Here is a 24,386-nt window from a genome sequence, read left to right on the forward strand (position 1 = left end):
GTAACACAAGGTAATAAAATGTGAATCGAGATAGCAACATTTATTTAAATTGGCGTAAATTGCCAGTTAACAAGCGTGAATGCAGACAAACAAATGGACAACGAACTCACTTTGCTTTGTGTTTGAAAGTACGTGAAAAGTGCGTTCTTTACAATACAAAAACAATTTCCGGGTCCTTGAGTCCATTTTCAATTTATGTTCACGGAAGTATTTTTCCACAAAAGTTAAAAAGTGAACTTACCTCAAACACATTGAAAAAGACAAACCTCTGGTGGGTGTTTCTGTTAATCGTATTGTTAAAAATGGCACGCACAAAGGTAATAATGCATTAGTATTTTTTATAAAATTCAGCTTAATTGTAGTAAATTCATATTTCACATGCTATATTTTGAAATATAAAATATATTCTTGTGATTGCTTCCACTTTTAGATATGTCTTCCAATAATTAAATTCCTATCTAGCTCTGTTGTGACCCGAAAGACGTATATACGCGGTCGTCTAGTGGGACTGCTTACATTAAAAATACGGGGAACGATTTCCCCCCTGACACGGACCAAAATTATCAAAGAAGAGTTTTTTTGTTTAAAATAGATTTGTATGATCAAATATCAATTTAGTTTGGATGTTTATTACACTGAACTACTTCTGTAAAATCAGTGTGAAATTAAAACATTCTTTTCTGATGTAAATTTAACTCGATTTAACTTTTAACTCGATCGAATGCAGCTTGAAATCTAAACCGAACAAGTGTAATTGTTAAAGCTAGTTATGAATAATATATATTTTTTTAAAGTAGTTGAGGGCAGCAATGGTTTTGAAACATTCCAGTTTTTGTTTTATTAATAAAAATAATAAATGTGTTTCCCCCGCAGTACAAGACCATACTCTCGCGTAAAATCGTGCCAACGAGAGTAATTAATATAATGTTGTAATAACTTGTTTCACGACCGTTGAAAAATGATAAGTTAAAAACTTAATAACAAAGAATATAAAGAACATGGGATAATAATTAGCTGAACTTTCGAAACAACAACAACAATATAATTTTGGCATTCCGGATGAAATATAACCAATATTTAAATTGTGGTTTTAATTAATGCATATCTTTATACGCTTAAACCTGTGTTTCATACATATTATTGCTTCAACCATTATATGTTACTACCATTCTTGTCGTTTGCTGTGGTTTTATTCGAATAACGGTGTTTCAGATTTGCTAGCAGTGAGATCAAAGATGTGAACACATCCTCATCAAATGCCGTAACTAGAACCAGAGAGACAATTATCCCGGTTATACGCTAGCTGTCTACCAAACATTCATTTCCTCGTGCACAGGGTCATAAGCGCCACGTGTTTTACATTTTTGCTAAAAGCCTCTTACCATATTACATAAACTGTGCACAACTTTTATGTTCACTTTAACAACCATAGCAGCGGGTAATTGCTAAATGTACAAATTGAGTTTATCTCTTAAATTCCCCCGTTTGCTATCCTCAATATAATATAAATACCTCAGGTACGAGCATTTCCTATTTGCATTTTTAGCCCCCTTTTTCTTTTCATGTGGGCAAATTGTCGTTGCAATTATTCAAAAAGATATTTCAAGCGAAGCAATTTCTGCAAATAGATGCTTCCTTATTGCTTTTAATTATAATAGTACAGATACAAGAGATTCTCAAAGCAGGTGAAACTAGAAATCATCTTGAGGTTATTACAATGTACACAGGTGCTAACTTCTTGTAGAAGTGCATGCATACATAGGTATGAACATTCACATTGCAATGTTTTTTTCTTACCATTTTAATGAACCCAATGGTGCTTGTAAAAGAGCCGAAGGACAGTTCGTTGCCAAGGTATAGAAGTGATTAGATTTTATAGATAGTTTTAAATGATAATTTGTTCAACTAACACTAATTATTAAAAAAGGAGAAATAAGTGGAAACCAATCGAGTACAAAAACTCATGAAGAAAAATATATGATAAGATGTGATTAAGTTGTGGGGAAATATTGGTTTTGTGTAGCTAACAGTATAAGAGAGGAGAATCACTATTTGGTAGAATGGACAATATTCAGTTGCCTCACAAAGGCAGAAAACATTAAATACAAAATACTTTAAAATTTATAGCAATTGTGTCTAAATGCATAAATTACAAAACCCGTTATGACAATTTGTCACTGAAATACACACATATTTTCCAAAATGAGTTACATTTCACTGTGAAAAAAGAACAACTTTTTTAGAATATTTTTTAGTATTAGAAATAGTTCTGTATAATCTAAAATATAATCTTCGCCACCATCAACAACAGCTTTGGTACAATACTAAAATTATAATATGAGTACGTATATAAATGTTTTACAGAAATCTTAAACACGTATCAAGCACGTTTCGACAATAAAATCGAAAAAACACCTTAATGCATATGGTTAACTGGAAACCATTTAAGGAACCGCAAATGTTTAGTATGCAGTTTACTTATTCAATACGGAGCGGCATTTGTATTATTCGTTTAAGAATGTTCACCATGATCAGGCAAAGTACTGCACACTTCTTTTATTGCCACTCAATCAAGTATATTGGTTACATCAGAACGCATGCAATCCCAAAATTATTACTTCCGCATGGAACTATTTACACAACTATGATAAATTTTGAATTGATTACCAAAGCATATTACACAGGATGCCTGGATTCCAAAAAAAAACTTCGTCATAATTTCCTAATTTTCCCTTGATTAATATATGTTCCTTTTTGTTGCGAATTTGTTACCTCGTGCGGTAGATTCCATGAAGTCACGTTGTTAGAATGATGACAAACTAATGCCATTTATTATTTGTTCGTTGTAAATATTTCAAATACGATAAGGGGAAACACCTGGCTCAAGACCACAGTTATCTGCCCCCCGTTGACCCCCGTTGACCAAGATCCGGATGTGAATACAGAAACAAAGAGTGCTTGTGTTCAAGTATCAATATTTTATTAAAATTGAATGAAAAAGAAGCAAAAAATGTTCTTTTTGCAGAGAACTTGACTGAATTTGACACTCTATTGCAGAAATTGATAGTTTTCAATGTAAATATTGGAAAAATCATAGCTTGTGGAAGTCTGAAAATTAGTTGTTTGTAGCCGATTGACTCCCTGGCGGAAGGGTTATGTATTTGAACTCAATTTTGACAGTCGGGTCAATGGTCAACATGGTGTTCTCTTGTGATTATATTTTGTGTCTTGAATTGTTCTAGAGATGCCATGTCCTTGTTTTTCAATTGGGGTGTGTATAAAGTCAAAAGCCAGGTTAGTGTCTATATGAAACATATAGTAAAAATAACTGTGGTCTCACGCCTGATATAGAGGAAGCTTTTGGAGGGGTGGCCTATTTTAAATTGTTATTTATTGTTGAAGAACCCCCCCCCCCCACCAAGCTGCCCACCAGAGGCCAAGCTGTACTTGGTGTTTGCCAACATGCTGTAATTTGTAAGTACTTCAAGATAATATATTAGAAAATGGTATCCAAACTGAAGTACAAAGTGAGACAGTTTGGTCATATAAGCCCATTGAGACTGTTTGTTCCATTCCTAAATGAATTTCTTTCATGTTGTCAATCATTTCTGATGTGGCTTTGATAATAATATTATTTTCTAATGAAACTGTTGACTTGTATCAGTCTTTGGTCTGTATTGTGCATCTATTCACACATTTTGTTTGCTCTTTTAAGCAAACATTACAATAATTGCAAATTCTATAAGCAATTAAACAAAACTTACTGCACATAGGATGCAGAATGATGTTTTATTTAGTGTGCATATGATTTTCAGCTTATGGACAAGAAAACATATACTTTAACAATCACAGCAACACAATGAGATCCCAATTTTAAAGAAATAATGCCACCTTTCATTAATTCATTAATTCATTCTATCAATCATTCATATATATTCATTAATTCATTCATTTATTCAGTTTATTCATTGAAAAACTTGACATTTCTCAAGGCAAAATAAATAAAAAGTGAGCAGTTTTCATAAAGAATAGAGCCTTTTCCCTTAATGCATTAAAAAAACACAACCTTAATACAGTATAAATGTTTTAAAAACCCTAATTTATTGCTTATTTTAATAGCCAGCCTGGTTGCTGTAGCCACAGAGGAATTTTCAAGGACAAGAACCAGTGCTGGTAAAACTGTGGTCTCTGTGGTTTTCCATACCGGCTCTCGGCAAGGATTTTCAAGAAAGGAATACCATCTCCAAGTAAGAAGAAATTCTAAGCATGTCTGGTTTGAATGCTTGCAAAATGCATCTGGGTACTCAATAAGATGAGATTTACCTTTGAGTTGTTAAAAACTGATTGCAAAATGTCCAAAAGACTATATATTCTATTAAATTTGTCCTGAAAATCTTTGAATTCATGAACTTTTCTGCATATTTATCACATTTATGACTATATTAAAGGTTGTGTATGCCTCAAATGAGTGTTTACAGGCCTTTTTCAAACTTTAACAGTAGTGGCAGATAGTTTTATTTGTGTAAAACATTGCTTTTGTGTCTTGCTTGCAGATCATGATGTGCCAATAAGCTCCAGTTAGCTGCGGCCCTTTCCCCAGGCGGTAGTCCTGCAATCTGAATCCAGGAGATGCAGCTCTGAATCCAATATTTCAGAAGAATGAAGATGTTAGTCAACTCTGTAGTACTTGTTTGTGTGTAAATGATTCCATTGAGTGAGATTTATAGCAAATCAGGTGTAAATAAGCATCTTATAGACAATAGTGAAGTGCTGTACTCTGAATTTAATGCCAAATCTAGCCTTCAAAACAGATTCTTAAAGTAAAAAAAATTTAAAAATGGGCATAATAATGCTATCTCTGCATTTTCTACATCATGTAGCCACCTCATACATGAAAACACTAGCAGTTGTCATGAATCTTTAAGTTTTGGTGTGTTTTTTGCCATTTCCTTTGTTGCGCCATTTGTCCCGGAAGCTAACAATTTGGCATATAGTGTTGTTTAGACTGTCTATTAACACATGATCACTAAATTTCTTGTGTTAAACTGGACAGTTCTGTTACCTTTGTATATAAGTGGACCAGAAAAGCAAAATTTTGACAAGTTGAGGCATTTCAGTTTGGCTCTATGTCATTTTTTATATAAAACACTAAGCCGATGAAGTGGAAAAACCTTATTTTGCTTGGGAAAAAATCTTAAAAGAGTAGGCAGGCCAGTTCTGTGGTGCTGTTCTATAGACACCATTAAAAGCTACAAGGAAAACTTTACTTGGTCAAATTATTCCAATGCATAAGGAAATAATGGCTCTTCAAAGGTTTGCGGCTTAACATTTGAGGGAAATGGCTGTTTCTGCTTTTTATGAAAATACCACAGGTGCTAATACTTGTCTCATTCATTTAGTGTTTGATATATCATTGCCAAACTTTCAGTATGTGTTGCATATAGCCTGAAGCTGAACTATAGGAGTTTTGAAGTCTGTTTCTGAAAAAATGTTGCTTAAATAGGCTCAAGACCACAGTTATCTGCCCCCCGTTGACCAAGATCCGGATGTGAATACAGAAACAAAGAGTGCTTGTGTTCAAGTATCAATATTTTATTAAAATTGAATGAAAAAGAAGCAAAAAATGTTCTTTTTGCAGAGAACTTGACTGAATTTGACACTCTATTGCAGAAATTGATAGTTTTCAATGTAAATATTGGAAAAATCATAGCTTGTGGAAGTCTTGAAAATTAGTTGTTTGTAGCCGATTGACTCCCTGGCGGAAGGGTTATGTATTTGAACTCAATTTTGACAGTCGGGTCAATGGTCAACATGGTGTTCTCTTGTGATTATATTTTGTGTCTTGAATTGTTCTAGAGATGCCATGTCCTTGTTTTTCAATTGGGGTGTGTATAAAGTCAAAAGCCAGGTTAGTGTCTATATGAAACATATAGTAAAAATAACTGTGGTCTCACGCCACCTTGATGTTATCTTGGTTCATGTTGGTCATGTTTTACTTCTAGTGGTAAAGCGTGCGTTGTTCCCATAACACCAGCCTTGAGTTAAGTTAAAGCTTACTATATGTCAAGGTGTTTGCGGCTAACAGTTGCCATTTGGTTTCCGGCTTGGAGTATATGCGCTGCGATACAGCAGAGTCAATGTATCCTTGTAAAGTCATTGACAATCAAAACAATTCTTAAATATCCGAAATCGGAAGTATAAAATGACAGTCAAAACGTCCCAAGACCGGCAGAAAAACGACTTATTACAAAAAATGCTTGTGAAACTTTTTGCTCGTTTTATTTTGTTTCACATAATTAGATAAAACCCGTACTACAGTTGATAGATAATTTATTCATGATTATTTTGGTACCATTTTCGGCAGTAAGTATAAATGTTTGCAGGAGTAATATCCATTGGAGTGAGGAGTGGTATTAGCATTGTGCAGAATAGGGAAGTGTAAAAAAACGACGTCACGTTGTTATTGCTAGCAGAGATATAAAAGAAACAGTAAGCTAACGTTAGCGACTTTTAGACTTAATAGAACGCAGGGCAGGTTATGTCTATTGTAATGGAAATAGTGGCTCCACCCCATCTTTGGCGTTAATGTTTTTTTCTTTATTTCCAGTAATCTGACAGACCCTAGTCTCTACCCCCCTCCCCCAATCATACATTTTATTACGTTTTGATCGACATGCATATTTTTAAGTACTTTCCTAAATAAACGAATTAATTTCAGTGAACATGTAAAAATGTAAAAAATTGACCATTTAGTAGTTGAAACTTTCTCCAAAAGTCATATACCTTGATAAAGGTCGGTTTGGTACAGAACCCTCAGGTTCTCAAAAAAATATAAAAAAAATATTAGTTTTGCCTACCAACACAAACAATTTTATTATTTTGGGCGTATGATGCATCTTACTGCTTTGAATGCATAAATAAAGTGCATATGTTAAAAATGGGCTTAAATTAAAAAAACAACAACAACATAATACGATCAACCGCCGCAAACGACACTGAATGGTCGCTTCTGAGTGTTTTACTTCTAACTTATTCAAAACAACACATTCTTTGACCGTTCCAAAGCTGTAACCATTGCATTTATTCATATATGAATTGTTGCGCTGGTTTGGACGTTTGTTAACTGCCCTAAATTCAAAAGTATTCCATAATATATCTTCTGGACCAGAAATGAAACAACTTAGAGCACGCCCTTAAACACATGCTTCCTTAAATCTCAAATGACATCCGCCTGTAGGAGCTCCGGTATCTTGGAAGAAAAATGCACACCAGATTTTTGTTGAATGATAGCCTTGTAGACACGTTTGATGGAAATGCACCGTGACTAGACAACTGCACTGGGCACCTAATGGACCGTTAACTCCCAAATAACTGTCTTTCTGTACTCATCCCTTCCACATTGAACAGACAAGAGATATCAAACAAGTTAAAGTTACTTTAGATCTGCAGAATTCCAGACTCTCTCTCTCTCTCATATTCAATTGAAGACCAAATGCGCATTTTTATAATTCAATATAAATGTCGGATGGATAGTTTGTGTTCTTGTTTAGCTGATGAACTTATAAGTTTTTCAAGTAAACCTAGAAAGAAACAGAACACAATTAATTTCAACACATAGAATTTCATCTATACACAAATAATGCTTTTTTGGCTTCGGTCATTTAAGTCAAAAGCGTTATTAACAAAATAATGCATTCAAATTAATTCGTTTCTTTTGTGCAGCAATATAATTATGTTTTGCGCCTTGAAGTTTATTAACATTTCCTTAAGCAGCTGTCAAATTTTCATGAGGAATTGAAATTCATTTTAAAGGATATATTGATAAATATATAAGCAATTCACTTCAGTAATGCTAGTTGGAATTATTATCTAATGATCCATGTGTATGAAACTATTTTTGCTTAGTAATAATTCATGAATTATAATCTTATCAAACTATTTTGCTTAGTGCTAACCAATTTATAATTCACGAATTAGAAAGTTATCAAACTATTTTTGCTTAGTGCAAACCAACTTATAATTCATGAATTACAAAGCTATAAAACTATTTTCTATCCCTGAGCAAATGCTTTGTACACGAAAATAGAAAATTCTTTACCGCTATTTTTTGTTTTCAACATGTTTATAGTTGTATACAAAATTTGAAGAGTACGTTGCAATCGTGGTATAAATTTAGTTCAGATTTAAGGCAAAAAGCTGATTTTAAAAGTGCACTTCGTGCGATGCAAAACCACAGTATATGTAAAATGATAAAAGAGTATATATTCACTGAAAATGAAATACCTTATTATCCAATGGTTCAGGTTTGAAAAACATACACAGGGTGATAAATCACGTGACTTTAACGGGGTTCTCAGACCAGACGGGTCAAAACCGATGTAAACGAACAAGTAAGTGACGTTAATATCTAAATAACTTTTTTGACAGAAAAAAATATGAAAATATATTTTAGCCTATAAAAGACTATGCTATTTTCTGCATCTACACGGGTGAACTATTTTAGTTTGCTCGTATAATTTAACGATGAAATCCTTGGCCATAATTTCAACTTGACGGATTGATATAGTGCCAGTTGTGCTGTTTATGGACACTTAATAATAAACATAAAGGAAATCATATAACATTTTATATTTTTACATTCATACACTCCTATACCGTGTGTTTACAACAAGAATAAGTACTTCAAAAGGTAGAAGTAACTGTGCTTTCAACATAAAATCGTCTTGTGACTGTGGCATTATTTACTGTGTCATTTATATGGCCCTATGACGTAGAATAAGCGCATACACATCATCTCTCTTCTCATTGTGTCTACACATTACATGCTTGGTTCGTGTTTATCAATCTAGATAGGCAATCAGACTACAATATATTGTCTCATAAGTCAGTGCTTTGCTTGCGGTTTCTGTGAAGTATTGCATACTTACATTGTGTCATGTATATACATTTATAATATAACTTGTTTTTCGAGTGCAATACAGTCATAATATTATCTTTATTACATTACACTAGTGTTATTTAACTAGACATTGACGTTATATTGTCTTAGTAATTTAGAGTCAATTATTTTACCGAAAAATGACTAAAATCTTCATTATCGGCGGCAAATGTGTCGTGTAATAAAATACTCTTAATGAAACCCAGTACGGTAAAAGTTAATAAGCTTGCCTTAGACAAGCTTGTAACAATCTATGGCATTGTTTTAAGACATACTGAGATTTAACCCATCTTTTTTTCAAAACTTCTAAATACGTTTAGTTGTTATATTTTAAGAAAAACATTTTTTTTCAATACATTTGCATTAAAAAAAAATATATAAAAATACAACAACAACAACAACAACAACAACAACAGCAACAACAACAACAATTTATCGTTAATTAGAATATACCTCCATCATTGTCAGGACATGGTGTACTAAAACTACTTGCACATGTGTGTTGTCAGGGAAATGATGCGAACATTCTCGTATTAAACACAATCATTTAAAGAGAAATTAATGCTCGTTTGTTTGCACCTTTTTAACGACTAAGGCATGCTGCTTCAATTTAAAGTTTTATGTTTTTGATTTATACTTCTGGTCTACCTATGCATCGAATCCAGATGTTTTGAAAATCTTCCCCTTGCCCCTCAACATGTGTTATACTCGGAAAGTAGCGTAGTAGTTAATTACAAGAGAGATGAAATTGCTGGGTTTCGAATGTATTGTTTTTTTTTTTTTTTTACAGTACTCTCCTAGTGTTAGGGTTATTTTATGTTTTGAATACTGTTGAACTAAGATTTTTGTAGCAAAAGTTTTTCAATTAAGGTATCTTGCCCAAATCTCTCGAAGAATCTTATGCTTTATAGGCTTAAGTATCTTACATCATTTGGCCGAGTGAATTACTTTTATTTCTCGATTTCACAAATAAAAAAAAATTAGTTTATTGTATGGATGCAAACGAATATTCGAATATTCGAATATTCGATCGAACGTTTGGTATTCGAATGTCACAATAGATATTCGAATATTCGATGTTTTTGTTGAATTAATAAATTAATAAACTTTTTGCCTACAACTGTCATCTTCGTCTGTCTTGTTTTTACAACGATGAACCCCTAATGCCATAGGTGTGAACTTGATGACACCATACACGCGTCATATCGGATATATCGCCAGGAACTATAAACAGTCCCCGTAATTTTGCATTTACTGGCTGTTAGACAAGTGACATAAAACACATTCCAATTATTTTGGGTACATTTAAATGACCATGCCAATTAAGAGTTTAAGAGATCGGCCTTTATACCAATGTTTTGTCTTCACTGCTAATCAAGCTTGGCGATATTGCTCAAATCGCCTTGATGATATGAAGGACATGTGCTTGTTATGTGCTTTAAACTGTTTCCATGTTTTCAATATAACGCTCTTGCGTACAAAAATTAACTGTATGGTTTAACGTTTAAGGATATATGTCCTGTATTGTTGTAGGCAAAAGCGACGTTAAGTCATGGCGTCGTTTTCTATAAATATATTTCGTTATTATCAATCCCAGAACGAGGCTGCAAGTCCCACGTTGGCACCTATTGTCATTTAACCGGGACAAACGCAATTCCCTGATCTTATTTTGCATTGTTTACAAAAATGAACGCCGAGGTGGGTTTTTTTGTCAAAGATATATAGCTTTTTCTTGGGATATATTTTGAAAATGGGTAAATTCAGAGGCTAATTTGTGGAACAATAAGGGTCCGTCGCGTGTACCGAATACGACCAGGAAGGGTACAGGGCCCCCACTATTACGTTAGTGAATAATAATAGTTTACTACAATTCTTAAAGGTTCATTTTGGTGTTCGAATATTCGAATATTCGATCAAAAGAATTATCGAATATCACTTTGCCATTCGTTTGCATCCCTAGTTTATTGTAATGATCATGAGGATAAAAAAAATTTAAACTCTCAGAACTCTGAGATATTTTTACAAGTTTTACTGAACAAAATTAGTATACTTAGCCGTTAAAATGGACTTAACTTGTGCAGGATGTACAAATTAGTTTTCAGTATCACGAAGGCATTGATAATAGTGTTAAATGTGGATGCCTGTTATAGTCCAGTCACATCGTGACATAATTTCACCAAATTGTGCACTTTTGGTTAAAATATGAAACTTTGCCTGATGAAACATGTATATGTTAAGGTTAAAAAAGCTCAGGACCCACCTAAATTATGTCCAAGGTGGCTGCTAAAATCCAAGATGGCCGCCAGGACCCTAAATATTATATGTAGGAACTGTCATAATAAATAAATTGTGACATGACCTCAGTAAATGCATTATTTAAGAAGTATTTACTTTCTGTTCAAATCTTAAAAAGAAACCTTATAAAATTCAAATGTTTTTTTTACAGAAATAGCTTTTTGGTTGCCATGTCAACCATTTCTCCCTAAATATAATATATATAACCTCATATCATGTTTGTATTATTTGAAAGGGAATTGTGTACTGAATACGAAAATGTTAAATAAAGTACAGATTAAAAACGCATTAAGGATAAATTAATTTCAATTGGTATTTTTGTTCTGTATTTTAACTGGACGTGAAATTATTTGTGTTTTTTTTTCAATATTTTTTTTCAAAGCCAAAATAACTTGTTTGCAACAGTATTGTGGGTATATTATATTCGTGCTCAACACACCGGGCAAAATGATACCAACAAAACGTGGGGTCACTCGGCATCCAAAATTCAAATAATTGTACATCGAATATCTTAAATGTATAGGAAACTGGCTTTAAGGTGTTGACTCTGATCTAGCTTCAAATGGCAAATACATTGCGTGCGTTAGCCATACCAATTTAAAAAAAGTCGCAAATGAGTAGATGTTCAGCCTGTTATTCATTTATTCGTAGATATATATTTTCATACAATAAATATACAAATATTTAAAATGATCATTAATCGACTTTCAGGCCAAAGTCTGTGCTGTTTGATGTATTATTCGTAAACGTTAAGTAAAGTTTTTTTTTTTTAATTATTCATTTTAGAACGATTGTGAAACAAGTTATTTCAACATTATATTCGTCACTCTCGTTCGCCCGATGTTAAGCGTGAGTGTGGTCTTGTGTTGTGGGGGAAACCCTATACTATGGAATACATTTGTTAGTAGTTTCGCATTGCAAAAAAAAAACCCTACCAAAATGATCGGTTTACATCAAAATGAACGATATTTAAAAAAAGATGATTTTTACAGTGTCGTCTGCGAGATCTAAAAAAATAGAGTACAAAAAGTTCCAACAGATTTTGTTTAGCACTACTAAATTATAATAAAAGAAGAAATACCTTGGTCCTATGTAATGCAAGACACACTAAAATTACAAATATCGATAAACTATGGAACTATATTACCCATTTTTGTTGTTGAAAATAACTGTTTCGAACAGGTTTTTTTAACTTCTTCTTTTACTTTTTAATATTTATTTGCACTATTATTTTCAGCGATAAAACCAAAGGTATGCAATTTCAAATGTTTAGCATTCTTATGACATAAAACTGCTCACTCTAATAAGAAACAACATTTTAAATCTGTAATCAAATTGCCTTTATTACTTTCGACGTCTTTTAACTTCAGGTTTGGATTAAGATGCTACCTATTCCGAACATTCCGTTAATCCATAAATCTGATGCCTATCTCCTTGCTGCATCAATGCCGGATTATCGCTGCATTTTCAGGCTTATGAAAAGATGGATCGTGGATTGACATCCAGATGGGCTGTCTGCTAACCTTTTGTTTTCTTAACATACATTTGTGTTACCTTTTTGCATGTTCATAAGAGCTACCTAGAATGTCAAGGAATTTTGATAATGGGATAGATTCAAAATCAACATATTCACGAACAATTGAACACATTGTTTGTGTTTGCAATACGTGCTGGTCGAAATTTTAACCCTTCATTAATGCAAATGAGAATCTTTACATTTTTAGGGGCCTACGCAACAGTCACAAGCATTCATTTTTTGTGTATATGTAGTGGTTCAGCGTTGATGATAGAGTGTGAGGTACCACGTTATTTTTTTGTCTTAGATAACGAAAAAGGGAAGAAAAAAAATTAATTCCTATTATTGCATGTTAATGTTTTCTTTATCAACGGTTTCTATTTCAATAAAGCATTGAATACAAAGTCCAAACGTTCGTGTGTGTTTGTATTGTTTTATTTGTTATTTTGTGCAAATGTTTGCGTGACTGAACAAAAGTGTTGGTGAACTTTACCCACTCTCCACTCACATTTTAGTTTAGTTTTATCTTAATGTGCTGGATTTTCATACATTTGCTGGTTTAAAATGTCCGGCTTCATTTCAAAACTTTTTTTCCAAAAACTTCAGATCCGTTTTAAAATGTTTTGCTTTCGTTAAGAACTTCGTGTAAGTAAACTTGTGTTTACTTTTCTTATTAGTCTATTTAAGAAGTAATGTCGGATTTTCGCTGCATTTTCAGACTTTGTGTAATCAATGTATCGCGGTTCGACAAGATGGACTGTCTGACAGCGTCTACTTACCTTTTTCTTTTAACGTTTTTTCTTACATTTCTCACACTTTAACCACAGTGCTTCTTCTTCATTATGGTGTAAGCTTATTTGACGTCGCGAACAACCCATTGTGTCAGGTCATTATTGTGAGAAACCTTCAACAGTCGGCACTCGCTATATCACATTCGATAATATATAGTCATTATATGGTTTCCAGTGGTTTAAAGAAATTATCAGTGAATTAAAAACGATTTTGTCACTGTTTTGAATCCCCCTCTCTCAAGGTGTAAATCAAACGTCAGCGTGCAAAGGGCTGGGAGAAAATAACCACGACGTCATTTCGGCAAAAAACGTTACGACCGCAGTCAGTTTTGCGTTTTTTTTTCCGAATAAATACTATTAAATGTCATTTCATACCCTTTATTAACATATAATAAACAAAACAAAAAATAGATTAATTGTAAGATCGCAATCATTTTCACCTCATGAACACCAAACGTAATTATTTCACAAGTACACCGCTCGTGATATATAGCTACTGGTGCTCACTCTGTGAAATATATTGCGGTTTTATTCTGAACAAACAATTATCCTCTACATGTCCTGTGTTTTTGACACCGGTGGATATATAGTGTTCGTAACCTTTTTCGAAGCTAGTTCCAACTTGAGCAGAAAATATATCAATTTCTAAACTCATTTTTCATATTTTCAGAATTTTAGGCTCTAGGCCGCAGTCTTTCAGACTTTAGTATCGCAAATAGAAATACGGTATTGTCAGATCTACTTTTTTACATGCCATGGTAAAATAATTAATGCGTCAGTGTTACAAAATGGGACGTATGGTGTAAAGCAAGTTTAAAAAAGTGCGAACTGAAATACCGCTTAAAGATTCTTACATGAATGTGAATTTGAAAGCAAGCCGAAGAATCTTGAATGCATCTTGGTGAGGAACCAATAAGAATATATATTATACATAATTATGCAAAAAAGAAAATATGTTGACTTAAAGACCCTATCTTTCATTACCTACTATAAAAAGTAAAAACGTCCTCAGAAATATCGGGTTTCATTTAATCAACCTTACACTAGCGAAACACTTGCAAGATGAAAGCAATGCTCATATATCATAGTACATATAGGTTTATCAGTTACTGGTACGTAACTAACTAATTGCATAAAAAATATCATCAATTTACATTACCTATTCTTAGAATGTGACAGACACTTATCCATTACAGTATAGAGCCACTCAAAATGTTTTTGGGATTCGAAAAGTATTGCAAAAAGAGAGTAAAATCACGATTGTCGCGCCTACAACCCTGGCCTCACTTCAAAATGCCGAAGCTACATTTTTTTTCTGTTTCGGATTTTAACATCACTTAAATCATAAAGGCGAAAATGCCGAGTAAATGATCCGTTGAGAAAATGGTGTTGCTTTTTTGCATGTTCACATGATTCGACATCTCACAGACAAGCAAAAATCCCGCACCCTCAAAATTTAATTTTAAAAATTGTAAATTCGGGATTTTGTAAAAAAAAATGTGTGATCAAATTACCAAGATTAAATACTATAAACGTTGCTACTGAAATAATGGCATTTTGTAGCTTCGACATTTAAAAGTGAGGCCATCGAAAAGCTTAACATCAAATTAATTTTAAAATTTATGAAGTAGATAAGTTTTTTGTAAAAGGAAATGGATCGCAGATTGACGAACAAATAGTTTTCTAGTAATCAGACATGTGTCTATTTTATTCTGTTCTCACTTTCACAAAGACCTACACAACAGTATTCGTCATGATTACAATTTTATCATATTTTTTTTCCAAACCAATTAATACTAATGTTCCGTATCCATTTTCTTTCTGATGCTTATATACCTTTCCTAAAAAAATACTATATCATTAGGGGTGCAAATTAAAGCCTAATGATTTAACATTTTTTTAGAAAGGTGTCGGCATGTAAAAGAATGGATACGGAACATTAGTACTAATTGGTTTGGAAAAAGATAAATTAATACAAATGAAGAAATACTATAGTAAAAAATACCATATCATTAGGGTTTAATTTGCATTTTTTTAGCATCAACGTAAACTCGTGCATTACAGTGTGTTTTAATCAAGCAGTGCTCCAGCCAGGATTTGAAAAGGGCAGGGTGTTAGGTCGGGGCACTTTTGATGTGCGTGGAATGAGCATTAATATAGCACCTGCAAGGGTCAATGTTCGTTTTTTTGTGTATGTGTTGTAACTACTTTCAATACTATAAGTTTGCCATGAATACCATAGATTTTTACTTTAGTGTCAAAATTACGTCTCGTATTTTTTATTTTTATACTTCTTTCTGAAAATTGACTCTGTCAGACATAAGGGTACAGCAGATTGTAGTAAAAAGGCAGCAGTGTGCTGGAAAAGGGCAGCGGGTGCCCCACCCTGCTATTTAGTCCTAGCTGGTGCACTGTAATGCCACGCTGGTCCACTGTAATGCCACGATGAAGTGTTGTTCAATTATTCTTCAAGCCTTGTGTGATCTGTGTCGTTTTTTGAGATAAGGCCAAATGGGCTTCGTGCTATTCTACGTTTAAGCTTGACCATTCCATACGTGCGAAACAACTATGAAACATATGACTTTATGAAAAAAGTGTATGTTTATGTTGTTATGGCTTCAACAAACGATGTTCGGATAAAAATGTATGTACAAACTATTATGGTTTTCGATTAACTGCTGATAATGATGTTTTGGTATGTTATGTACGTTTGTTATTCATGTCGGAAAATAGCTCATTCAGCCAGTGTTTCTTGTTCTCATATACCCGACTTTAGATTAAGATTATTGTTTCTTGTAACGATGTTTTGATATTATTGTATTTAAAGTTTGTAAACGTTGCTATGGTTTTTGGTTAATGATGTATTGATGTAATGATTGTAAAAGTTTCTATGGTTTTATGGTTTCGATTAACGATGAATTAATATAATTGTTTGTAAACTTTGATATGGTTTAAGTGTGTACCTTTTGATGATTGTTCGTTTGTCTTGATTCTTATATCTATAGCTCCAGGGCGTAGGTTATTACATATTTAACTTAAATGAACTTTCTTATGTCAGGTAACCATTTTTTTGTATCTTCAAAAGGTTAAACCACACTTGATTATATCAGCAACACATAAATGAACTAAAAATGATGCTAGACTTTGTGATACCGTACGTCAGACTTCTAATATAGTTAACAAATTTAAACTAATACCACTAACTTTTAAAAGGTTCTTCGTCCAAAAATGCATTACATATTTTGTAGCTTTTAAATATCCTGCCGGTACTTTAGAATTGAGCCAATTACTGCTTAATGTAAGCATTCAATATATTACATTGTTTAACACATTGCATACTGAGTAAAATTATAGACTAAATTAACATTAATCAATAAATACCACAGTAGTGTCACTCTTTAATCATCCTTCTGTATTTGTCGTATTCAATTATTGTTATACTTTGTATTCTTATAAAGATAAATAGTTACGTGTATATAACTTGCATATATTTCGCTTCTTGTTTTAGACGTGTTGTTTCTGTTTCGTTATATTTAGTACACCTCGGCCATTTTCCATCGAAAACAACCTTAACCCCGGGTGTATATGGCCGGTTTACAATGTCAGAATTCTTTACATTTGATTACGCCGCAATCAGATCACGTTGTGATTTCAATAAAGCAGTTAAACCTAAGGACTTTACTCTTGGGAAGCTGAATTATTGATGCAATAAAACACTTCACCGGGAATCAATTTGAACTTAGTAAAACAAAATAAACGTTAACACACTACAATTAATAAATACTATTCAAAATGTAATGAACTACTTCTACTAATGCACCGGCATACACCCGAGGTTGTTTTCGATGGAAAATGGCCGAGGTGTTTCGAATGGACACAGTATACACTGTATACAAAGGAAGGACACCAATCCTATCAATATACAAATAAGAAATAGGCTCGATATAAAACAATGAAAAATACAGGGACAAGCTCTGACGTCAAACGTTTAAATATGAACCCTGTTTGGGGGCACAATGTAAGGGTCCAGATGACCTTCGGCCATTTTAATAAAAGCCTACCGGCCCCAGTCTCTGTAAGGATTGGAATTATAACAACATAAAATGTGAGTAAATGGCGACTTTGTATGGCCTCTACGCGGCACCTACAAAACTATTGTCGTTGTAGTTACATTAAACATAGATATTTTTTAGATCAAATGTTCCCCATCCACTAGAGTTTGTTTAATTTTGAAATATGCCTGTCTTCATAAATATGACATGAATGGCTTATGTCCATTCAGACGGTTGTTTCATTTTGTTTCTCATTTTCATGTCATGCATTGCATGCTATCATTCAGTTCATAATGAAAAGTGATTCATTTCTGTTATCTTATTTTTTCATATATTCATTTAAAAGTTAGTCTTATTAGTTTAGATTTGCTAACTATATTTAGAAGTCTGATGTACGGTATGATAAAGCCTAGCATCATTTTTAGTTCATATATGTTTTGCCATACGCTCTCTAATAATCCGTTTTGATATAATCTAGCGTGGTTTAACCTTGTGAAGATGCAAAAATATCGAACACATCTAGGGTATCTTTATGACTTAAGACTTTAGGGTTAGGGTTAGGTGCCTGTTGTGGAGTTTTGTGCTGTTCTTCTATGTTTCTTGTCTGTGATTTTGTGTTCTATGTCTTTGGCGTTTGCCCAGTGCCACTAAACTGGGTTTATGTTTAAACTTTTTGCTACTGAGCTTGTTTCTGTAGCTTTTCGCATAAATATTTAGAGCAAATAAGGTTTGTTGTTCTCAATATTAAGTGTTTCATTGACCTATTATCATTCGCTTGGTTGGATTGCAGTCCCTTTTTGATAGTTCTTTGTTCTGTTGTTGTCTGTATTTACCCTTCCATTGTGCACTGTGACCATGTTGATATTTTATGGTCAAGACACTGTATAGTTACTGACAAGATACACTTTGCTATGGCTGTTTGTCATGTCTGATGAGAGACAGTGTATTAATTGCATCAATGTTTGAGAAGTGTTTTTTAATCGAAGTGACATGCGTTCTAACTTGTTTAAGTATAATTGTAACTGGATTTTTTTTTGTGCAAATTTGGTCTTTATTGTACTTTTTTTTTATTGATTTGTTCATTACTATTATAAATTCATTTATTTATTTTTTATGAGATAAGGGATTATTCAGTTTCCTGATAGAACAATATATGAAAAATTCAGTTTCCTGATATAACAATACATGAAAATTAGGTTGTGAACATTCAAATGTATATTTAAATTATGTGTTACCACATATTTTCATTTATTTTTTATCTACATTATTTTTATTGAATGAAAATGGCTGTTTTCTTGTATTTACAATTCAATGTTAATAATGTATTAAGCAGTCGGTGAGCCGTTGGTATTTATTCTAAAATGTTACCAAAACTGTGCCATTGACTTGGCAATTGTAACATACTCCATTACCACATAATTAAAGGACATATTTCATTTATGTTATTTTCAGACAATAATTAAGAATTACCAGGTCTTCTTCGCAATTTTACGCTCGTTTTCACCTGTTATAATGCATTTTGGTAATTTAATAATTAAATAATAATTAATTTTAGTTTATTTTTACAAAATTCTTACGGTTCCAAACATTCAAGTTTTATTTGACACTAGCACTGCTAAAACGAGATAACATATATCATTAATGTCATGTGATAAATGCTACTAGAAAGGATGGTTCCAGGATTTAGCTACAGTGGGCGCTACCAGAGTCTCAGCTGTTGACATGCTCCACCTGTCCCAGACCCGAAATATACATGGTTTAAATTCTGGTTAGGGTGTTTGTGAACATTTCGCTATTTAAAGTGTTTGAAATTCATTATAATCATGACGCTTTGCTTTCAAGTTTAATATTAAAAATACATTATACCTTTTATGGACGAAGTGTTTTGATAAGCCCTTTTCCATGCACATTTAAAATATAAGAAAATTTCAAAAATGTTTTTTTTTAACAATAAAAGAGCTATAACCTGATGTTTGGTGCTTATTTTTATATTATTTATATTATTTATGATATTCGCCTGGTTCGTTTTGGGGAAATATATACTGTTTAAAATGGAGGTGACTATGTTGATAACAATGACTACCACTATGATGGCTGAGTCTGTGGTGTCTTGTACGCTGTGTGTGTGTGTGTGTGTCTCATTAAGTGTCTTTTGGGTCTTTGCCTTGTGTTAAATATGAATTACTGGGCTTGTCTCTGTACATTTGTTTTGTATTTATACAACGGGAATTTTCCTATCAAAGTAGGTTTTCTAAAAATAAAACACAAAAATATTGTTGGTGCGTCAATGAAACGAAATCAGGTTTGACACATTTAAGCCAAATTTCATCAAAAAAAAATTCAGAAAAAAAACATCTTTGAATAAAACCCTACATGGAACGAGATTATACGGTCACTTCGAGGGAACTTTTAAAGGACCAAGCCGTCTTGCGAGAATGCATACCGCAGTGCTCCAGTCAGGATTTGAAAAGGGCAGGGTGCTAGGTCAGAAAGGGCACTGTTGATGCCCCTTGAATGAGCCTTAAAAGGTAAGAGCCAACGTTCAATTATCATCGTGTATGTGTTGTTACTACTTTAAACACTAATAGTTGGTTATGAATCCCTTAGCTGTTGGTTTTTTTAAACTCAGTGTTAAACGTGTGTATATTTATTATTTATATACTTATTTCTGAAAATTGACACTTGTAAACAAAAGGACGCAGCTGGTTGAAGTAAAATGGCAGCAGTGTGCCGGAAAAGGGCAGCAGGGAGCCGAACCCTACTAGTTAGGCTTAGCTGGAGAAGGCATACCCATATTGAGTTGTACGGCATCCACATCATACGTCAAACAGTTGCAAAGGCTAAGAAAATCATGGTAACCTTTTTATGTGTTTATTTGTCTTTCAAGTTGTTTTAGAATTTTATTTTATTTTTAAATTGTAAAAACACCTCCTCTTCCATAAATTTGGCAATATTTTAAACCTCCTTAGGTTTTAGTCACGTATGTATGTATAAGTAATTTTACAGTATGATACATGCGTATTTGTCAAAAGTGGGAACACTTAGTTCAATGGAAAATCTCAGCCTATAATTACACGACCATCTTCGAGAAAAGAAAGCGGTTAACTATTCAAGAAGGCAAGAAACACACATAGCGCGTCTGAAACGATCTGCGTTGTTGAAAGAGTATTCAAATAAATAAACATTAATCATATCAAGTATACGTCTCTTTCCATTGATACTTCGTATGAAGCTTGCTGAAATTGTGGTGAAGAAAGATCATTTGATATATTATATTCTCTTTTTATTGATAATTTTTGACATATTTTAACAACTTATCTATTTACTTTTATCTCATAGTATCGTCTTTTATGTAACTTTTATTAATCAAATACAGCCAGTTCTTTGAAGAAGATTTCAAAATCATGGAGTTTATATTTTTATTTTTCTTGCCTTTAAACTGAAGTTCTCTGGTATGTGTTAAAACTGTTCGTTTATCAAAACAATTATCCATATTTTGCTTTTTGTTAAATTGACGAAAACAAACGATTAAATGTCCGAAAAGTTGTCGTCCCCAGTATAAACTTCATGAAAAAAGTAATTCATTGAAAGTTTATATCGGGTTTAAATTCTTTATTTCCCTGATTAGCAATACTTCATTTTGACGTCATTTGTTCATCCAAAGACTGGCAATATTTTATTTTTTTGACATCATTTGTTCATTCAAAGACCCGACCATATGTAAAATGACAGATACAATTACCGCAAACGAAACCTACAAGTAGTAATTCTTTGTTAGCATTCTTAGAGTCATTTATCTTTCCCTAATGTTGTTGTTTTCATTTCTCCGTGACATCTCTCGCGGTTCATCCATCAACAGAAATTCAAACAAGAACATTTGTCCACGCGTCAAGAGCGCGCTACTGCTTCTAAACATCGTGCGCCGAAAACATTCTTGAAATTAAAAATATACAATCTCTAGCTAGTTAGTAGCGAAGATCTTTCGCTACAAGTTTCTGACATTTAGGAAACGGAACGCTTAATGTCAGAAATTGTTTTATTTTACTTTTTGCTTGCTCGAAGTTTCTGTCGTTTATCATAAACGTATCATATCTTTTCAAAACATTGTCTTTTTACCCCTGTAGACCTTATATTATTTGGCGTTCACATCCACTTGCTTTCGAATGTTTTAAGTGTGCACTTTTAAATGTGAGTAGTCAGCTACAGACCTTACTTCCTGATGTAAATTAGTTTTGACAGTCATTTGTATACTTTGTATGTAATAGTTTTCATAATAAATAAAATGTCTTTTTCAGACATGAATAACACCCGAAAAATGTTAAAAAATGTTGTTATTTTTTACTTACATTTTGCTTAGTGTTAAATTTTCTTTAATACACAGCTTAAAACATAAGATATAGATGTCAAGTATAAAGAACGTGTTAGCTGGTCGGTGAACTTTGTTGTTTATTTGAACATACATTGTTTTTTTCCTACAATGATATAATTACAAATTGCGTTTGTAGATCATTTAATGTGTACCTGGTTAATTATTGCATAATTGAATAATCAATATTTCAATCCATACCTCACAAACGTAAACATGCGACACTTAAACATGCCCTTACCGGCGGGTAACCTTCGTACGGGGGGAACCAATCACCGGGCGGGGGACGGGGTCCGGCAAACTGAAGGGGGAAACAAAAAATATAATATATAATATTGTTTTGAGTCGACAAGACATATTTTATTTATCGTTAGCGTCGTAGAACTTTTAAACCGACTTTAATCTATATTTTACCTCCTTTGAACTACAGGAGAAAAATCAGTAGCAAAATATATGCGACACACACCGTTTAATTTCATTTCAAGCAAGTGTGATACATAGTTATATACATTGTATATATAACAGTACATACACTTGTGTATGAAACGTTCTATTCCTACCAAAGGCATCGCTCTTACTTGGAATTGCATAATTATTATGTATTAAGAAGTTTGATGCCGCAGTATGAAATATATAGACAAAAGCTCAAATTCGTCACATATGGGCAGATTAGTATTACATTTACACAAGTATATCAATATATACATTAGGATGATTGGAATTTATAAAATGATGAATATTTATCTATATTATTTTAACAGTTAACGAATCCTGGTTTATAATGTAGTATTCCAAACACAAACTAAATCCTTAAAATACACAAATAAGTCCTCCATCTCACCCCTAGCCACTCAAAACGGAATACCATGGTGATCAGATTCCGTGAAAAATCATGCCAAATCCGAGCCGCAAAAGCCACTGGGGTAGCCAAACGTATGAAACTCAGAGCCAAATATTCTAATCACTTTAAATGTTTGGAACTGCCACAAAGAAGTGCTGGTTATGGAGTTGCTTGCCAGCGAATAACAGCCTTGTTATTTTATAACTCATATATTTAGAAACTCGAACCCAAACTTCATTCTTTAATTTAGTCTGCGTTCCAAGTTACATTTTTGAATGCGAAAACATTGGCACATCTTTCGCTTTTTGACGAAGGATACATATTTTCTATCAAACGTTTTAAATGTGCCTGCCAGAATGTTATAAGTGGCTAGGGTCCAAGAGGATGAGTTATTTATACATTAAAGCCCGATCTCACCGTCGGCGGAAAACATTCGTAGGGGTGACATCTGTCCGGCGGCCGAAGGAAGCCGGTTTGCTGGTCGCGTAAACACATCATTATATCCACAGAACTATAACACTCTTCTTATTTTTATCGAAATAAATTATTTTCAAAGGTTTCTTCTAATCATAGAAAAACATAATTATTTTTCTTTTTATAAGTTTCGATCAACAACTGTTAAACTCTGCTAAGTATTCAAAATAAATGTCTGTATTAATTTTAGAAACGAGAGATAATCATTCACATCTGCATATTCAGTACAAGTAGAATCTCAATAAAAAATATTATATCTTGATTTTCTCGGTAAATTAAAATCTGTAGAAATTAATAAATCGCGTCATAAATCGAGCATAAGTGCGTCTTGTGGGCTCATAACTCCAAAATAATACAGCAATAAAGTTATCACAATATCAAGAGAATTTCTTCAAGACGTCTCACTGTGATTTTCATTGTTCAGAAACTTTCCCCAATGTTGATCTTTTCTTAAGCCAGCGATCGGTCCAGCCTTGTTTTACTTAGATCATCTCTCATAATCTCGTCATTGTTGAAACGAATGCGAACATCCTATTTGATGAAACAGCCCCAGCGAGGCACACAAGGCCCTATCACGAGCCGACTTCTATTCATTACAAAAGAAACATCCAGAGGCAGACGACCATTTCCACTGTAGAGAATTTTTAGTTAGATCTTTGATGTTTTCAGGATTTCACGTCGGTATTCCGCACACTTAACCCTGTATATAAACCGTTAGCAATACCTACAGAGAAACGCGCCAGGCCGTCAGTACAGACAGTTTGGTACTATTTTCCCTCTCGACGCATCTTTTTATTAGCCTGACATTTGATTTTTTTTTCATTGCATATAGCATCGTTGTGTCACTCTACGGTTATAGTTGTGCCGCTAAAAATGCTTACTACTTTTAGCTGTAATCGTGCTTTATAAAAAACAAATATCAATCGACCTTTCGACCACTACACTTCTTCGCAAAATTAAGGCACATGGACATTATGCAAGCATACTATTTTAATCGACCTTTCGACCACTACAATTCTTCGCAAAATTAAGCAACATGAATGCTATGTTATGGATGCATACTATTATATTATTCGAACTTTCGACCACTACAATTCTTCGCAAAATTAAGCT

At 33.2% G+C, this 24,386-nt stretch overlaps 1 protein-coding gene and 1 long non-coding RNA gene across 2 annotated transcripts in view; one reads left to right on the forward strand and one right to left on the reverse strand.

Moving 5' to 3' along the window:
- The window catches only part of LOC128213310 (nuclear factor 1 A-type-like), a 111,439-nt gene extending 87,538 nt beyond the window's left edge, over positions 1 to 23,901 (reverse strand). Inside the window, exons 1-2 of the mRNA XM_052918916.1 lie at positions 23,217 to 23,901; positions 22,200 to 22,259 (exon numbers count right to left, since the gene is read on the reverse strand). Of these exons, the coding sequence (XP_052774876.1) occupies positions 22,200 to 22,259; positions 23,217 to 23,297 (141 nt within the window). The 5' untranslated portion in view covers positions 23,298 to 23,901. The remainder of the gene's footprint in view (positions 1 to 22,199; positions 22,260 to 23,216) is intronic.
- LOC128213311 (uncharacterized) lies at positions 3,406 to 5,691 on the forward strand. The gene is made up of 3 exons (XR_008257709.1): positions 3,406 to 3,474; positions 4,120 to 4,247; positions 4,554 to 5,691. It is a non-coding gene; the product is annotated as an uncharacterized LOC128213311 (long non-coding RNA).
- Positions 23,902 to 24,386: the final 485 nt, after the last annotated feature.

This window comes from Mya arenaria, chromosome 13 (genome assembly GCF_026914265.1).
Source record: "Mya arenaria isolate MELC-2E11 chromosome 13, ASM2691426v1".
Taxonomy (NCBI): Eukaryota; Metazoa; Mollusca; class Bivalvia; order Myida; family Myidae; genus Mya; species Mya arenaria.